The sequence below is a fragment of the Salmo trutta genome, chromosome 14 (assembly GCF_901001165.1).
Source record: "Salmo trutta chromosome 14, fSalTru1.1, whole genome shotgun sequence".
In the NCBI taxonomy this organism is placed as follows: domain Eukaryota; kingdom Metazoa; phylum Chordata; class Actinopteri; order Salmoniformes; family Salmonidae; genus Salmo; species Salmo trutta.
This window is the reverse complement of record NC_042970.1, coordinates 15,608,206-15,627,411: the sequence shown is the minus strand read 5'-3', so window position 1 is coordinate 15,627,411 and position 19,206 is coordinate 15,608,206. Positions and strand designations below refer to the sequence as shown.

Genomic DNA, 19,206 nt, shown 5'->3' with positions numbered 1-19,206 from the left:
AATTTAATCTGCTTTCAATTCAGGCTGTAACACAACAACATGTGGAAAAAGTCAAGGCGCTGAATATTATAACACTTTCAATTGCCACCAACAATTTGTGGGTTCCCATCATAACAGAGGGAAAATGCAGGTAACATGCATAGATGATGGGTATGGACTCCACTCTACTGAGTGATACAGACGAGCGTGCAGCATGTCTCTCTCTACTCCAGATCGCTGAGGAAGGTTACCTGCTCTTACTGTCATGCTCAACATTACAATACAATACATACATACTATACAAACATGTCACGGCCCATGGGACAGGAGGTCCTAATGGAAGCCAGTTCAGTTTTAAAGACAAAGTCAACTGTAGATAAGCCTACAGTAGACCCAATCAATTAGTCAATGTTGGAGCAAAAGATGTTCAAGGTGGAAATTACAAACTTCAGAAGCCTTTTAAAACTTTAAATACACTACAATTTTGACATTTCCTGCATTGCAGGAAAGTGCCTTTGCAACAGGTTGATCAAATTAAGATCTTACATCTGTATATACCCTTACAAAAAAAAAAAAATTCAAGTGAAAAGCATAATTTGCTCAAACTGAGCTTTAATTTTTGTTGGATGTTTTCAGTGCATTTTGAATGCATTTCGAAAATGAAATGTCCAAATTTTTACTGACAGCACTAATTTAATACACTATATATACCAAGCTATGTGGACATCCCTTCAAATTAGTTTCTGACAGGTGTATAACATCGAGCACACAGTCATGCAATCTCCATAGACAAACATTGGCAATAGGGGTGGCAGGTAGCCTAGTGGTTAGAGCATTGGGCCAGTAACCAAAAGGTTGCTAGAACAAATCCCTGAGGTGACAAGGTAAAAATCTGTCCTTCTGCCCCTTAACAAGGCAGTTAACCCACTGTTCCTAGGCCGTCATTGTAAATAAGAATTAGTTCTTAACTGACTTTTCTAATTCCAATTTGTAAAATATGTTACGAATTTGCAATACGTATGATATATTACAAATTCCAATTTGTTGTACTAATGTTAGCTAGGTGGCTAATGCTAACATTAACTAGGTGGCTAACTGTAACGACTGCCTTTAGAGAGAGTGGACCAAAATGCAGCGGAGTTAGTGTTCATGATATATTTAATGAAACGGAACACTATACAATTACAAAAACAATAAACTGACAGCCAACACAGTCCTGTCAGGTGCAAACACTGTAACAAGAACAATTACCCACAACCCCCAAAGGAAAAGTAGGCTACTTATGTGTGACTCCCAATCAGCCACAACCCTCTACAGCTGTGCCTGATTGGAAGTCACACGGCCAAAATAAACGAAACAATCAAAACACACACCTCTTCTGCCACGTCCTGACCCAACTACACCCTCTACTGGTCAGGACAGTACCCCCCCCCCTCAAAGGTGCAACTACACTGAAACAAACCCCCCCCCCCCAAAAAAATCTCCCCCCCTAAACAATAAGGGAGGGAAGGGAGGGTGGCTGCCGTCAACGACGGCACTGTGCTACACCCCCCCTCCCCAACCCACCTAACCTGGAGGTGGATCAGGTGCGGGACATGGCCTCCGCTGTACCCTTGGCGTCGCCCACTTAGGTTGCGCCCCTGGCCGCGCCGGAGGACTGGTGGGCGACCCTGGTTGCGCTCGGCGACTCTGGCTGCGCCCGGCTGGCGAGCGACTCTGGCTGCGCCGGAGGGCAGGCGGGCCACCCGGGCTGCGCCGGAGGGCAGGCGGGCCACTCTGGCAGCTCCGGGCAGGCGGGTCACTCTGGCAGCTCCGGGCAGGCGGGCCACTCTGGCAGCTCCGGGCAGGCGGGCCACTCTGGCAGCTCCGGGCAGGCGGGCCACTCTGGCAGCGCCGGCACGGCGGGCCACTCCGGCAGCGCCGGCACGGCGGGCCACTCCGGCTGATCCGGCTCAGGATTCACCAGGCTGGGGAGACATGAGGGAGGCCTGGCTCTGGGCGCAGGCCCTGGACTCACCAGGCTGGGGAGACCTGCTGGAGGCCTGGTCTGAGGAGGCGGCACAGGAGAGACCAGGGTGGAGGGATCCACCAGAGGACTGGTCCTTGGAGGAGGCACAGGAAGAACCAGGATGGGAAGACCCACTGGAGGACTGGTCCGAGGAGGAGGCACGGGCTTGACCAGGATGAGGAGACCCAATGGAGGACTGGTCCGTGGAGGAGGCACGGGCTTGACCCGGATGGGAAGACATGCAGGAGGCCTGGTTCTGGGCGTAGGCACAGGACGTGCAGGGCTGGGAAGACATGCAGGAAGCCTGTTTCTGGGCGCAGGCACAGTCTTCACCAGACAACCAGCACGCACCTCAGGCCGAGTATGGAGAGCTGCTTCAGGTGACATCATTTCCACGACATGCTCCGTAGGGTGAATGCCGTGCCTTATGCACCAAACTAGCAGCTCTCTCATCTCTCTCTCCTTTCATTTCCCCATTAACTCCGTCACAGTCTCTGCCTTGTACCCCTCGCTCACCTCCAATGTCAGCCCGACTGGCTCTGGTTCCGACCTCGGCTCCGCCGACTGTCCCGTGTGCCCCCCCAAAAAATTTATTGGGGCTGCCTCTCGTGCTCGTTGCGCTCTCTCCTCATAGTATCGCCTCTCCGCTCTCGCCGCTTCAATCTCCCACTGCGGGAGGCGATAATCCCCAGCCTGAGTTCATGGTCCCTCTCCGTCCAGGATTTGTTCCCATGTCCACGAGTCCATCAGGTTGTACTCCTGTTGCTCCTTCCTCCTCCGCTGCTTGGTCCTGGTTTGGTGGGTAATTCTGTAACGACTGCCTTTAGAGAGAGTGGACCAAAATGCAGCGGAGTTAGTGTTCATGATATATTTAATAAAACGGAACACTATACAATTACAAAAACAATAAACTGACAGCCAGCACAGTCCTGTCAGGTGCAAACACTGTAACAAGAACAATTACCCACAACCCCCAAAGGAAAAGTAGGCTACTTATGTGTGACTCCCAATCAGTCACAACCCTCTACAGCTGTGCCTGATTGGAAGTCACACGGCCAAAATAAGCGAAACAATCAAAACACACACTTCTCTTCTGCCACGTCCTGACCCAACTACACCCTCTACTGGTCAGGACGTGACACTAACATTAGGGTCAGGGGTTAAGGTTAGGATTTAGGTTAAAGGGTTACGGTTAGGGTTATAGAAAGGGTTGAAAGTAGCTAAAAAGTAGTAAGCTAATTATCTAAAATGCTGAAGTTGTCCATGATGAGATTCGAACACGCAACCTTTGGGTTGCTAGATGTTCCTGTTATACGCCTGTTAAACCTGAAACATTCCTTCTGTGACTCACTTTAAGCCTTATCATGCTAAAAGAATAGCCTTTGGGCCCACCCTTACAACAACAACAAAAAACATAGCACATTTGCAGTTTCACACGTGAACATCACATTTTCACATGAAATAGCTGTTTTCACATGTTGAGCTTAAATTTCACATGTGAAACCATATTTTCACATGTATTAAATTTAGAGTTCACATGTTAACATCACCCTTTCACATGTAAGGAGAAATCTTGTTTTCACCTTATGTGAATGGCAGTTTCACGTGAAAAACTTTCTCATGTTAAAATTTCACGTTCACATGTGAAATTTCAAGTTCACATGTGAAAAACAATCATACTGTTAGTAAATATCAAGTTCACATGTGGTGGTGAAATAATGTTATTCTCCTCACATGTGAAAAGGTGGTGTTAAAATGTTTCCACATATGGAATTGCAAATTCTGTAATACCATTCTGTAAAAAGGTAATTTAGCCTACCTGAGTATAATAATTAAAGTGTGTTGGAGTTTGTCGCCCCTTTGCTGCTATAACAGCCTCCACTCTTCTGGGAAGGCTTTCCACTAGATGTTGGAACATTGCTGCGGGGACTTGCTTCCATTCAGCCACAAGAGCATTAGTGAGGTAGAGCACTGAGGCCTGGCTCGCAGTCAGCATTCCAATTCATCCCAAAGGTGTTTGATGGGGTTGAGGTCAGGGCTCTGTGCAGTCCAGTCAAGTTCTTCCACACCGATCTCGAGAAACCATTTCTGTATGGACCTCGCTTTGTGCATGGGGCATTGTCATACTGAAACAGGAAAGGGCCTTCCCCGAACTGTTGCCACAAAGTTGGAAGCACAGAATCGTCTAGAATGTCATTGTATGCTGTAGGGTTAAGATTTCTCTTCACTGGAACTAAGGGGCCTAGCACAAACCATGAAAAACAGCCCCAGACCATTATTCCTCCCCCACCAAACTTTACAGTTGTCATTATGCATTCAGCCAGGTAGTGTTCTCCTGGCATCCGCCAAAACCAGGTTTGTCTGTCTGACTGCCAAATGGTGAAGCGTGATTCATCACTCCAGAGAATGCGTTTCCACTGCTCCAGAGTCCAATGGTGGCGAGCTTTACACCACTCCAGCCGACGTTTGGCATTGCACATGGTGATCTTAGGCTTGTGTGCAGCTGTTCGGCCATGGAAAACCATTTCATGAAGTTCCCAATGAACAGTTCTTGTACTGACGTTGCTTCCAGAGGCAGTTTGGAACTCAGTAGTGAGTGTTGCAACTGAGGACAGATGATTTTTACACGCTTCAGCAGTCCCGTTCTGTGACCTACCACTTTGTGGCTTAGCCGTTGTTGCTCCTAGAAGTTTCCACTTTACTATAAAAGCACTTACAGTTGACCACGGCAGCTCTAGCAGGGCAGAAGTTTGATGAACTGACTTGTTGAAAAGGTGGCATCCAATGACAATGCCACATTGAAAGTCATTAAGCTATTCAGTAAGCCCATTTTATTTTATTAACCTTTATTTAACCAGGTAAGTCATTGAGAACACATTCTATTTTACAATAACGACCTGGATTTCATTCCCGTTCATTTTAATGTTGTTTCTCCCCACTCCCAAGTAACCGTTTACTCCATCTATGAGGCGTGTGACTGGAAGTAATCTGAGATCTTCCAGCGCTATGCCGACAGCCGCTTTGACCCCAACTGCTGCTTCAGTATTTACCATGGTGACCACGTGGGGTCTCTTGACCTGGAGATGAGGCCCGCACCTGGATTACTGGCCTGAATTACCCCATGGCTGGCATCAGTGCCGAAGACAGTCTGGCAAGAGACTGCAAAAGGGACCAATATCCTTTACTCTGTTACTGTGGAGCATGTCACTCGTAGGGCACCTGTGGCCTCATGAATGACTGGTGAAAATAGACTATAGACTGCCCTAAAAGAGCAATGAATACACACATTTGACAAATAGAATAGGACCTGAATATCATCAGCCTGTGGTTATTTGATTAGGATAGGATACTTTCCAACATTAGTGAAAAATCATGTGTAGCAACACATGTAATTCCAGGGATGTCATGTCACATAGGATGCACTTTGATACACACTAAAAGTCATGACTTTATGTCATTGGTCACTGGTCTCCGTGTCTCATCCTTAACTCTTATTCCACATGGTTACAACAGACCTTCTCAGAGGCAGACAAAAACGGGGATGGCAATTAGAGCCTTGGAGAGGTCCTTCCGCTGATCCACAAACTCAAGGAGAACCTGCCCAAGCAGAAAGTCAGAGAGCTGTTTAAGGTAAGATCATATTCAGATGATCCAAGATATCTCAATGTTTCTCATTACAATACAATAGTTTTACAGAAGATAATTATATTTATCATCTGGCTAAATATATATATAAAACAAAACCCAGCATCTATTATAAACTACATTGGAAGAGCTTGCGTTTCAGGTTTCCTTACATGGTTCTGCACACAATGTACCCAACAAATCACTGTCATAACTCATGAGGACGACCATAGCAGAATCACCAAATTTCTTTCCATTAAATATCCTGGCTGGTAAATTTAGAGTCATTATTTATCAGTGAATGTAACAGATTAAAGGCCTATTGTTATTATTATAAAACTATTTGCATTGTGAAAACTAATGCAAAATTGCTTATAATACCATTTATACTCCCAACTGTAATATTATCTTTTAAAGAAAAGCATTATTTAAAAAAGATTAGAAAAAACAATAAAAAAAACAATAACAAATTACGGATGCCCCCATCGGAACAGAGGTTGGGAACCACTGCCCTAGGCTACTTTAAAAGTCAGCAACAGGGTTTTACTGTGACAAGACTTTTCCAAACGGGTTTTATGGGTCAAAGATCATGGCCTGACAACCTGATCTCCAATCCTAGCTTGGAGCTAGTATGATGGATGTGATGTCGTGTGTCAGGGTTTCCTAGCCGTACCTTGAGAGAGCGCAGCTTGGCTGGTGTACAGGAGGAGCACGCTAGAGGAAGCTCAGGGCATGTGGCCACCGCTGAACAGAACAGATGGCTATCGCTGTAAAACTGTATGTGTTCAGCATTACGCTCCAGTAATCCATGCTGAGGCACTTTGTGTGCGGTGTGTTCCACTACATTACCTGTCTTCTGTCCATCTTAACTCCTCATGTTTTGTGTCAGTCTGTGGCTGTGCAAGAAGAATGTATATTAGTAGTTGTGTTCTTTAGAGGATTTGTTTTCTGTGTTTATCTCAGACAAACAGTGACATAAATGTATACGCCAACGTGCTACAGGCTGGCTGTCACTGTGTGGAAGGTAAGCTTAGGCACTATCCTGACCCTTTAACTGCCTCCCTACTGAAAACATTGCAGTGCTGTTCTCCTACTAGTACATACTAGAGGTCGACCGATTAATCGGAATGACCGATTAATTAGGGCCAATTTCAAGTTTTCATAACAATCGGAAATCAGTATTTTTGGACGCCGATTTGGCCGATAATTTTTTTTTATATATATATATTTTTGCACCTTTATTTAACTAGGCAAGTCAGTTAAGAACACATTCTTATTTTCAATGACGGCCTAGGAACGGTGGGTTAACTGCCTTGTTCAGGGGCAGAACGACAGATTTTTACCTTGTCAGCTCGGGGATTCAATCTTGCAACCTTACGGTTAACTAGTCCAACGCTCTAACCACCTGCTTTACATTGCACTCCACGAGGAGCCTGCCTGTTACGCGAATGCAGTAAGAAGCCAAGGTAAGTTGCTAGCTAGCATTAAACTTATCTTATAAAAAACAATCAATCAATCAATCATAATCACAAGTTAACTGCACATGGTTGATGATATTACTAGTTTATCTAGCCTGTCCTGCGTTGCATATAATCGCTTAGGTACACGTTGCTCCAACCATAAACATCAATGCCTTTCTTAAAATCAATACACAAGTATATATTTTTAAACCTGCATATTTAGTTAATATTGCCTGCTAACATGAATTTCTTTTAACTAGGGAAAATGTGTCACTTCTCTTGCAACAGAGTCAGGGTATATGCAGCAGTTTGGCCGCCTGGATCGTTGCGAACTAATTTGCCAGAATTTTACGTAATTATGACATAACATTGAAGGTTGTGCAATGTAACAGGAATATTTAGATTTAGGGATGTCACCCGTTAGATGAAATACGTAACGGTTCCGTATTTCACTGAAAGGAAAAACGTTTTGTTTTCGAGATGATAGTTTCCGGATTCAACCATATTAATGACCAAAGGCTCGTATTTCTGTGTGTTATTATGTTATAATTAAGTCTATGATTTGATAGAGCAGTCTGACTGAGCGGTGGTAGGCAGCAGCAGGCTCGTAAGCATTCATTCAAACAGCACTTTTGTGCGTTTTGCCAGCAGCTCTTCGCTGTGCTTCAAGCATTGCGCTGTTTATGACTTCAAGCCTATCAACTTCCAAGATTAGGCTGGTGTAACCGATGTGAAATGGCTAGCTAGTTAGCGAGTGCGCACTACTAGCGTTTCAAACGTCACTCGCTCTGAGACTTGGAGGAGTTGTTCCCATTGCTCTGCATGGGTAATGCTGCTTCGAGGGTGGCTGTTGTCGATGTGTTCCTGGTTCGAGCCCAGGTAGGAGCGAGGAGAGGGACGGAAGCTATACTGTTACACTGGCAATACTAAAGTGCCTATAAGAACATCCAATAATCAAAGGTATATGAAATACAAATCGTATAGAGAGAAATAGTCCAATAATTCCTATAACAACTACAACCCAAAACTTCTTACCTGGGAATATTGAAGACTCATGTTAAAAGGAACCACCAGCTTTCATATGTTCTCATGTTCTGAGCAAGGAACTTAAACGTTAGCTTTTTTACATGGCACATATTGCACTTTTACTTTCTTCTCCAACACTTGGTTTTTGCATTATTTAAACCAAATTGAACATGTTTCATTATTTATTTGAGGCTAAATTGATTTTATTGATGTATTATATTAAGTTAAAATAAGTGTTCATTCAGTATTGTTGTAATTGTCATTATTACAAATACATTTTCAAAAATCGGCCGATTAATTGGTACTGGCTTTTTTTGGTCCTCCAATAATCGGTATCGGTGTTGAAAAATCGTAATTGGTCGACCTCTAGTACATACCACCCTCATCACTCACTTGACCACCCGATCACTCACTCACTCTCTCAGTGGACTGCTTGGATGGACCAGACAGGGAATCTATTATTTATCATTTCTACACACTGACATCCAAGATCCTCCTCAAAGACTTTACAAAGAATCAGCAAGTACCTTCATTTTGTCACCATATCCAGCCCAGGCATAGATAGCAATAGCAAACCATTCATGGGCAACTCACTTTATATTCCAATATGTTGAGCCCATAGAGATAGTTAGGATACAACATTGCATCTGTCCCATTCTGGCATATGTGAGAGCATGGGCAGCACCATTGAGGCCATCTCCATTTTGAAGTAGTCCATTTTCGTCTTCTACTACTTTTATGAGTTGGTAAACAAACTGAACAGATGTACACTGCCACGTGGAGTGTGTTGTTTGAACAGGTATAAAGCAAAGGTTGGCGATTTACTGCCACCTCCAGTTGTGGAATGTTTGCTCAAAGTATAATTCATTGGCTGATCACTCCTGATGACCTGCATGGAATTATGTGATTCTTCCTTAACCCATAGGAATTCCAACCCAGTTGACTACTTAAAAATGGTGAAAGTCCTCAAAGGCACTGCATGCTAAAATGGGCTTTTGGGCAGTAGAGTATCTATCTCTATGGCTGTGTCATGCATCCCCAGGTACCCAGTTATCCTATCCATAGAGAAGCATTGCACAGTGCCCCAGCAGAAGAAGATGGCTGAGTCTCTGATGGAGGTACTCCAGGACAAGGTGGACCTATCTACAGTCAATATGAATGAATTCAGAAAGCTGAGCTCCTGAAAAGGAAAGTTCTAGTCAAGGTAGAGCCATCTTTACTTTGTCAATTTGTTGTTCAACCAATGGAAGCACTCAGTCATTTTTATAGAGACAATTTCCAAATCATGAAATGTTACCCCAATAAATATAACATTAATGAACATCTTCTGTTGAAATAATAAGGTAGGGAAAGAAGCTCCCAGCTAACATTGACGATGATGCAGAGGTAGGGGATGTGTCGGAGGAAGACAGTGGGGAAGAGGAAGATGAGGATGAAGATGACATCCATATGAACACAGATGTAAGACTGTTACTACTGTTTAGGCTAAAATAGACTGAGGGCAAAATATACATGTTTTGAGTAAAAATATCCCAGGACATTTGCTGTGTTCCTTAAGTCCCTCTAGGTGGCATAATAGCCCAATGTCTAGAACTTTTTCAGTTGATGGCTGTTTTGCAGTGTATGGGAGGGGATCTGGCGGGGACAGATCCCCTCCCATCTGGCATGGACTAATAAAGTAGCTATGTCTTATACCACATGATACTATCAGGTGCTCTGTCATAAGATGATGCTGAAGCCATTGGGTATTCCATCAGACAGTGAAATACCGGATGGCTGATAGCTGATAGCTGGTGGCTGATTGGGTAGCCAAGCAAGACTCCCTGCAGAAACAAAGTCCTTGCTCCAGCCAAACGCTCCGCCATGCCCACAGGCATTAGTTTCTTCTCCGCAATGAGTCTGGATCTGATTACCTCCCAGGTGATTTCTAGAATTCAGACACATTCTAACTGTTCTGATTGGTCCCAGAAACCGATGGGTTGGGCCAGAGCCAGAACATGCTTGGGTAAAGCGGCATTTTGAAAACGTGTCATTGGCTTTGATACTTTGAATGGTTAGCGATAGTCCAATTGCTGATGACTTTGTTTTGTACAACAGCCCATTTTGATGTCATCACAAACGACATCAATAATGGCAGTCTCAGACTGAAGTATGCAGCGAACATAGAGCAATAATTCAGTTTAAGTCGTCAGGCCATCTAGAATCTGGAATATGTTTTACTATTTCAGGGCAATGGAGCGGTACTGCAGATGAGCCCAAACCCAAGAAATGCAGGTATATCATGGGCAGCTTCAAACGCAAGGTCAGCTGATTCTCTCATACAACTCCCTCCCTCTCCACCCAGTCTTCGCTTCACCACACCACGCTTTCCAATCATGTTCCTGCAAATTAACATCTCTCCTCTTCACCATTCCCTCCAGCATGCAAATTAGTCTTTCCTCACCAGCACAAATGCAAATCACAAACTCCCTTCACCACCTTTACTAGTGTGTAAATGTAGTCATTATCATCATACACTCTCAGAAAAAAAGGTACAGAATTGTACTTAAAGGGGTACAAACACTTGTCACTATAGTGGTGCCCTGTAAGGTGTGTCCATTGTACCATTAGTTATAGGTACATAATTGTACCGTTGCAGTTCGTACCTTAAAAGAGCAAATAGTGTACCTTAAGGGACAAGATAGTACCTGTTTTACATATTGTCCACAGGTATAAAACCTCTACAGCCTACATCTGCTCTCCTGTGTGATTCCCTGGCAGTGTTCTACTGCTCTAACATCTTTCCATGCTCTGGTTAGAATACAAATGTCTCCTTCTGGAAGACCCTTGTTGCACTAAACGCTGACTGTTCATATCTTGTATTTAGAGAGGGAAAAAAGAAGGTAATGTGTACAATAACAAGTAAATCCAATCAAACGTGACATACTATTATCAAACCATTTACTTTAACTTTGAAACTGGTGTGTTAGATTGACCCCTGCATCCAGCTATGTCTGCCCATCCCCTATTCGCACTCAGGAAAGGGAAGATAATGAGGTTATCCCGAGCACTGTCTGACCTCGTTAAGTACGCCAAGGCTGTCCGGGTCCATGACATTGAAACACAAGGTGGGGAGGAGTATCCATTTTCAGACAAAGTAATTTCTTCCTCATTCAACATGCACAGCGCTATCACAAGCTCTTTCAGCATGGGAGTCTTTCTACCTCTTGGTTGTCAGTGTGTGTGAACCTACATGCATGTGTTTTCTGGTTGGCAGTGTACAGTGTATGACCAGTTGGCAAGTGTCTTCCCTCAATGAGAGCATTGTGAAGCAGATCATGGCTCTGAAGCCAGCTCATTTGGTGCGCTTCAACCAGAGACAGCTGATACCGTGTGGACTCCAGTAACTTCAACCCACAGCCTTCCTGGAACACATGATGTCATATGGATAAGAGACCCTGCTCATACAATACCTTAAAAGTGCTTTGCTTTTTGCAGGCATTCAACAAGGCAATTTAGAGGCAAACATCTAAACGCACTGCCTTGTTCATACTCCAAAATGTATTTCCTGTGGTTTATCTTATCTTATATTTTCAGTTGCACTGAATTACCAAACAGAGGCACGCATGCTTGAACTGAACAGAGCCAAGTTCTCAAACAATGGCAAATGTGGATTCTTGCTGATGTCCAGGTGCATGAATAGAGGTGGGTACTATTACAAAACACAGGTAGCTGCCATTAGCTGTATAGTTGAGGCCATATAGTTACGCAATAAGGCCAAAGGGTGTGTGGTATATGGCCAATATACTGTGGCTAAGGGCTGTTCTTAGGCACAATGTAAAGCAGAGTTCCTAGATACAGCCCTTAGCTGTGGTATATTGGCCATTTGTACAACGGGTGGGTCTAATCCTGAATGCTGATTGGTTAAAAGCGCATTCCAGCCAGGGTCTATTCCACAAGTTACCGCCGGCTAAATCTATGAAGTTAAAATGCCTATTTACTCTGTTCCATCTGACTGCGCAATCCACTGTCTCATCAGCCAAGGCAGGGAAGTTATGTGATGTGTACGCCAAGGAACTTAAAACTTTCCACCTTCTCCACTGCTGTCCCTTCACTGTGGATAGGGGGGTGCTCCCTCTGCTGTTTCCTGAAGTCCACGATCACCTCCTTTGTTTTGTTGACGTTGAGTGAGAGGTTGTTTTCCTGACACCACACTCCGAGGGCCCTCACCTCCTCCCTGTAGGCTGTCTTGTCGTTGTTGGTAATCAAGACCATTACTGTTGTGTCATTTGCAAACTTGATGATTGAGTTGGAGGTGTGCATGGCCATGCAGTTATGGGTGAACAGGGAGTACAGGAGGGGGCTGAGCATGCACCCTTGTGGGGCCCCAGTGTTGAGAGTCAGCGAAGTGGAGATGTTGTTTCCTACCACCTGGGGGCGGCCTGTCAGAAAGTCCAGGACCCAATTGCACAGGGCTGGGTTGAGACCCAGGGCCTCCAGCTTGATGATGAGCTTGGAGGGTACTATGGTGTTGAATTCTGAGCTGTAGTCAATGAACAGCACTCTTACATAGGTATTCCTCTCCTCCCCTGTCAGAGTCAGACAGACCCTGGAGACCCCAGCCAGCCAATTCCCCTCCAGTACATTAAGGATCAAGGCCCGCTCTCGCAGTGTTCTACGGAAGCCGCACGCCTCGCCACTCTCCCCGGCGGTTAACCGCAGGGCTGCTATGCACTGGCAGCCTCAGATTCCTCCCCTCTTCCCCCAGAACCACCCCAGAACCATGGCAGCTATGGCCACCAGGTGAATCCTGTACCCAATGGCCTCTGCCTATCTGACAGTGACTCCAGCAGTGGTGGCAGTATAGACAGTCTGAGTCTGGAGCTCCTGCCCTCCCGTGTGCCAGTTGGTGAGCAGAGAGAAGTGGGCACCCTGTAGAGCCAGATAAACTCCCTCTTCAACCAGAAGATAAGGGAGATCTGCTGTAGTTCGCCACTCTTTTTTGACGGTAAGAGTGAATCTTATTAGATTGTCTTATTGTATCCCAGCTAGAGAGCATGCCATGCCAGTGTTAAATATGTATTCCTTTGAATGAGTCACAAAGTATGTGTTTAGTAGAAATCTGTACCTGTATGCTCAGATCATTCAACAGTACAAAATCGATGTTGATTGATGACCTGGAATGATAATGTTATTTGATGTATTTTATTTACTCCATGTGATAGTAGTCAGCCATTACAAGAATCACAGCAGTGAGCAGCATTGGATTAAACATAGGAGTATGAAATACACTCTAAACATATAGCATTACCTTGCATGTATCTAGATTCTAGATGCATGTACAAAATGTACCACCGTGGTCTGTACTGTCAGCTACACACGCAGGATCATTACAGGAGCCCAAACAAGTTTATTAGTATAATTTAATCACCTACTTTTTGATGTGGGTATTTTGATTTTGCATTAAGATGCATGTATTGTAAATAGAATGTATTACCAAAGTGGTAAATAGTTCTGATTGAAACAGAATGGAATATATATTCATTATTAGACTGGTTTTATTGAAAGATGTGCCGAACTTTTACATCAACATCATTCTATGACATAATGCTTTTTTATGTATGTTGAGTTCTATAATAACCAAAAAATTGAACTAACGGTTTTATAGTTTCGAAAGAAATGCGCAAAATGTGTGCTGCCAATTGTACAAAAACAGTTAGGTTTACTTAGTATCTACAATATGTAAATGTATAATCTACTTTGAAACAAACTTACTGCATCATACAATTAATAGCAGTAAACTGTTGTTCTCAGTATTTGTTCCGAACCAAAGTACTGAAATGTAAACTCTTTGAAACGGACCATTTTTCATAATTTACAGATGACTTAACTTGGATCTTCATGTTTAATTTCTATTTTTGCACTCCCCTTAAATATTTATAAATCAGTACACATTACATGTTTTGTAACAGTAAATATACATGTTGGTTTTCTCAGTAAAATGCTCTGCTATCATATAATTATTTTTAAACATAGTACTTCAGTGGTATTGTTAATTGACTTCACTATGTTATGTATCACTCTGTTAATAAACATATATCATATAACAGTCTGGAAGCCTTTCTGATACACTCTGTCTCACTGTGGTAGATAGTATTGAAAATGAAAATTAGTATACAAGCCATGATTCATGTCAAGACCTGCATGGAGACATTTGCTTTGTCAGGCTGTATATATTATCATATACTATCATGTCTCCTCATGCTTTTTCTTTGTCTGTGGTTTCCTCACTTCTCTTCTCATTGGTGGTGGTGCCCCTGAAACGCTGACTCAGTTCTTCAGACAACACTGTGCAACATGATTTCTGTGGGGAGCAAATTGTATGGATGTTTAGAGAGATCTTGACCAGGCAATCTGCTTATCCATTCATATGAAATATTCACACAATGCACCAGTGTTAAACCAGCAGTGACTAGCTCACCCTCTGCTCCCCAGCACCGCTCCGGGACTTGGCGGTGAGCTCCAGGACAGCCAGCAGCACCCCCAGTCCCAGGCCCAGGGCCAGCACCAGAAACATGCCCTTCAGGCTGTGGGGCTGCAGGGAGGAGGCCTTGGCTGGGTCTGCCATGCAGCTGCTGGCCCACCACTTACTGCGCAGGTAGGACAACTCCCCTGCCTCACTCAGCTGCAGGATGGCCACGCTCAGGTTCTTCAGCATGGGAGAACCTGAATGACACAAACAGTACCATTTGCAAGTCAGCTGGCTTGTTGTCATAAGGTCATAAAATCAGCCATAAGCCTATATGTGGATCGCATGAGTATCTGGGTGCCTTGCTATTTTGATTACAGGAACAGTTTTTAAAAGTTTCAGTCAATATGTGTTGCATGAGATCTCACTATCGGTCTAGACTACATGGCTCACCCAGGGTGCCTGCAATGCTGTACCCTCTCATGCCGATGACTTCATGGACACGGATCAGCTCACAGTGACGTGCCACCGCCAAGTCCAGTGACACAGACTCTCCAATGAAGGCAAAGTTGCCCTCCTTTGCCCGGCGAACACCCTCATCCATTGACGGCACAAAACTCTTGGTTCTTTCCATGTGCTCATAGATCTTGCGGTAGGTTGGGTTATTAGAGTTCTACACCAAGGAAAAGAAAAACCACGGACAGAGAGGAAGAGAAAGTCAGTATGCTGCTGAGAGAACTGACAGAACTGAGACACTGACACGTGAGTCTAATCCTTTGATGGCAAAGAGTGAAGGGAAAAGGAGGGATATAGGAGGGCCGGGTGTGGCGGGGTACACTGGCCTAACCTTGAAGTAGGCAAGCGTAGAGGAGCCAGACAGGGTCCCATACTCAATCCCTTGCTGGTTGGCCAGGTCCTCAAACCCTTTTACCATCAGTGAATTGGAGTCTGAGCCCTGAGAGGTGCTGAGGTTGGAGAAATAGCAGGCCAAGAGGACCAGACCAAACAACCACCAGGTGCAGCAGATAATACGTCCTGATAAAGCTTTGGGGTGTGGACCGGCACCTGAGAATAAGATAAAGGAATACTAAATCAGAACACCAAACCACAGACCCATATAAAGCTCCTCCTAAGCTCTTATGTTGTACTGCTGTGGGTAAGCTATTGGTTGAAATGCCTGGTTAAATCCCTGTTAGTTACCCTGTAAAGTGAGGGCTCCAGCGGTGTACCACAGACTGTGGCTGAGAGTGAAGCTGTTTTTCTCAGTCTGGGGTTGACTCCACTCACATGGGCTGAGTCTGTGTTGAAAAAGTTTTATGTAACCGTCTTTAAATTCTACTTGTAAAAGGCACATGATAAATGTATTTTCTGATGAAAGTTCATCACAATAACAACTCACCTGGCTACTATACAGAAGCAGACAGCAGTCCCCAGGTACGCAGAGAGGATCCCCACCCAGGTATCTACTGAGAAGGGGGTAAGGAAGTCAAAGAAGCCAGCCTCTTCTGAGATGTCTTTCCTCAGGAGAATACTGATGCCTGTCTGCATGAAGGGTTTGGTCATCCCCACAGCCTTCTCCCGGGCAGCAGTTAGGGTCAGAGGAGCAATCGCCAGGTCTGCCTCCTACAGGGATAAGAATATATATTAATATTTTATGGACTAGCACATTATACATTTGCTTTTTATCTGCATTAATAACATCACACATGGTTATAGTCACATCTGTACAGTATCTATCATAAGCAGATGTGTGAGTAGATTTTTTTGTACTATAATCACTTATGTATGAAAATGCTAGCTTTACTCACCCCTCTCACCACCTCACCGATCATCCCGTTCCAGGCCCCACTCTCATCCTGCCTGCCATAGGACCCATCTTTCACCAGGTGCACATTGTATTTGAAGCTCAGTTTCTTGGCCAGTTCAGACAGCAGGTCCATGCAGTACCCTTCCAGCTGAGAGCTTTTGGACATTGTGTATGGATCTTGCTGAAAGATGGGACACAAAGGAACCATTCTGATGTAATCATATTTATACAGCAGCAAATGTCTTGAATTTGAGTATAAAATGCTTTCAGGCAATAAAGTATAGTGTCAGAAACAGGTATCTTACTACCTTTATTGTAGTGATTGTCAAGTCTGGTCGCACTGATAAGGGAAAAAAGATAGTAAGATATAGAGGTTATCTTGATTCAGAGCAGCCACATCCAAATGAAGTTGTATTTGAACATGTCCAACTACATCTTAAGTTAAATCAAATTAGGATTCGCAGCATCTCCAACAGTGGAACATTTTGAGTGCTTTCTAAGAGCATCAATGCATCAATACATAATTTCAATTGAATAAAGGCATATACACATGAGGACAACAACATACATGCTGACACATTGAAGAGACAGAGGAGAGGGAACCGGCAGCAGGCTTTAGCAGAACTTCCCTATCGGCATTGAGATATTGCCAAAGCGTCTTTCCAGTCCCACTGGTTTAACATCACTGAGTTTTTCTTTCACTCTGAGTGCAATTGGAGTGCCTTCCAAATTTAGCAGGCTGAATCAAAGAGCTCTTTGTGTTGTGGCCTTCTTTAGGCCTTATACCCTAAGTCAGTGACCCCTTTGCAGATAGTGAGGGTGAATGTGGGGGTGCATTGATGCCTTCTTACTCATCACCACTGGTTTCCGGCATCCCAGAGATCTGGCCACTCTCTTTTCCCTCTTGAAAATGTTCAAAACCCCCAAGATCTATTTATAGCCATAAACCAGTTAGTGAGTTAATTCAAGCCATCACAAAGCCATGGCACTATGGGGTGGGAGGGCAGTCAACGAGTATCAAAAGCCTTGATTCAGGCTAAGGCCTCAGGACTCCATCAATACCATAGGGCGATCCTGACACACACATCAGCTCCTCCTATTCAAAATATGACACACATACAAGCTCTCAATGGCCCTGTCACTATTTGGCTACAGTTAAACACAAGGATTTTTGTGATCATGTCAGCTGGCTCTCTTCTTTTTCTATCAGAGTGGGGTATGGTGTGTGTGTGCCAGACAGGATGCGGCCCCTCACTTTGATGCCATGCCCAGCTGACAGTCTCCCCATTTATGACTCGTCAAGGCCTGAGAAACTATACCACGTCAAGCAGAGAGGACATGAGGAGTCTGGCACCAAAATGAGCATATCCACTGTCACACTGCCACCAGACAGGGATACAAGTACAACGACTGGTCAAACAGCTAAAGAAAAACATCTAAAGCACAGATACAGTCTGTCATTTTCACATGAATTTAGTCTGAGTCCCAGTTTGTTTGTGTCATCATGCCAACAATAGGTGGACTTAGCTATGTTCCATAGGTTTCAAATTAAATGGACCTCAGCTGCCCAAGGTGCCCACACTGACTGATTTTGGACTATTTTGGTTATATATTTTTCACACAAATGTCAGTGAGCCACTCACTCAACATCTTTATAGGCCCTATACATTTCATTTTTAATTGTTGGATAATAATAATCAAGCAGTACATTTATGGGGGAAATGTCTCCTTTGGGTGTTAGGGGGCCCATCAACATAATTTTGAAATGGGCCCCCAAATCGCTATGTCCACCCCTGATACCAACTCCTTGTCACTCATTGTCATACCAAACAAATCTGCAGTGTTCTGCTCCAGCTCTTTAGAGGTTATTAACAATAGAATGTTTTTGCTGTAACGCCAGACAATAACAGCATTGGTAAGAGCACAAACAGATCTGGGACAAGGTTACGGTGAATCCCATGCATGTCAAGATTCCTGTTTTACACAATTTTGTTTGCTTAAGTGACAGACAAAGAGGCAAACCACTCACTGGGTTTCTAAGCACAGTAGGATGTATGTTAAACATTGCATTACCTGCAGCACAGCTCCCGGGGGACAGTAGAAGCACCACGGTGCACACTACAACACCCTCCAGCACCCTCATGGTTTCACCTTTGATCCTAATGATGTAAAACAATCAATGTGATTGATATTACAAACTATTACATTCAGAGAACAAAAAAACTCAGGGAACAAATTAAGGAATACAATTGAACAGCTGACAAAAAAATACCCTAGGTATGAAGCATGGACATATTAAATCTATGACAATAAACAAATGAAAAATATCTCCATACCTGACAGGATTGTTAGCTGTAAATTGAGTCTGCTGTGTTGAACCTTCCAACTATAATCTGATCCTGATGAACTAGGGCAAATGATGATGAGAAATATTCATCCCAACACAACATAGTTGTGATAACAGCCAATGGACTTTTTGTGGGTGGAGAATGAGATTTTAAAGAGGGGTGGGGGACAGACAAAGAGTTTGTCCCCTTTACAGGGACTGCGGTTGAAAATTAGCTGGCTGGCTAAAACCGGCACTTTTACTGAAACGTTGATTAATGTGCACTGTCCCTGTAAAAATAAAAGAAACTCAATGTGTCACTTAATAATATGTTTGGAAGATTTATACACATAATCACCCATATCCACGCCTGTATCACAGGCTGTTATAATTGAGAAACAATCTTATAATCTGCCAAATTGCTTGTGACTGGTTTGAAGTCAGCCTCAGGTTCACACCTGTTTACAGAGCAAGGCTGTAGGCTCCTGAACAAATAATAAAGAAAAGGTTTTTAAAAAAACATTGACA

At 43.9% G+C, this 19,206-nt stretch overlaps 1 protein-coding gene across 1 annotated transcript; it reads right to left on the bottom strand.

Moving 5' to 3' along the window:
* Nucleotides 1–13,262: 13,262 nt before the first annotated feature.
* Nucleotides 13,263–18,811, bottom strand: LOC115207500 (probable glutamate receptor). The gene is made up of 10 exons (XM_029774610.1): nucleotides 18,689–18,811; nucleotides 18,426–18,511; nucleotides 16,661–16,692; nucleotides 16,354–16,533; nucleotides 15,945–16,168; nucleotides 15,746–15,843; nucleotides 15,393–15,610; nucleotides 14,999–15,218; nucleotides 14,558–14,802; nucleotides 13,263–14,440 (listed from the first exon to the last, which is right to left on the bottom strand). The coding sequence occupies exons 2-10, from the start codon at nucleotides 18,493–18,495 to the stop codon at nucleotides 14,336–14,338; spliced, it is 1,392 nt and encodes a 463-aa protein (XP_029630470.1). The 5' UTR covers nucleotides 18,496–18,511; nucleotides 18,689–18,811; the 3' UTR covers nucleotides 13,263–14,335.
* Nucleotides 18,812–19,206: the final 395 nt, after the last annotated feature.

Excerpts from the sequence above, each read along its gene's own strand:
- LOC115207500 (XM_029774610.1), bottom strand. The coding sequence starts at position 18,495 with ATGAGGGTGCTGGAGGGTGTTGTAGTGTGCACCGTGGTGCTTCTACTG. Across the intron at positions 16,534-16,660 it reads TGACAATCACTACAATAAAG|CAAGATCCATACACAATGTC; the intron begins GTAGTAAGATAC and ends CCCATCTTTCAG. Across the intron at positions 14,441-14,557 it reads GCGGTGCTGGGGAGCAGAGG|AAATCATGTTGCACAGTGTT; the intron begins GTGAGCTAGTCA and ends TGCTCCCCACAG.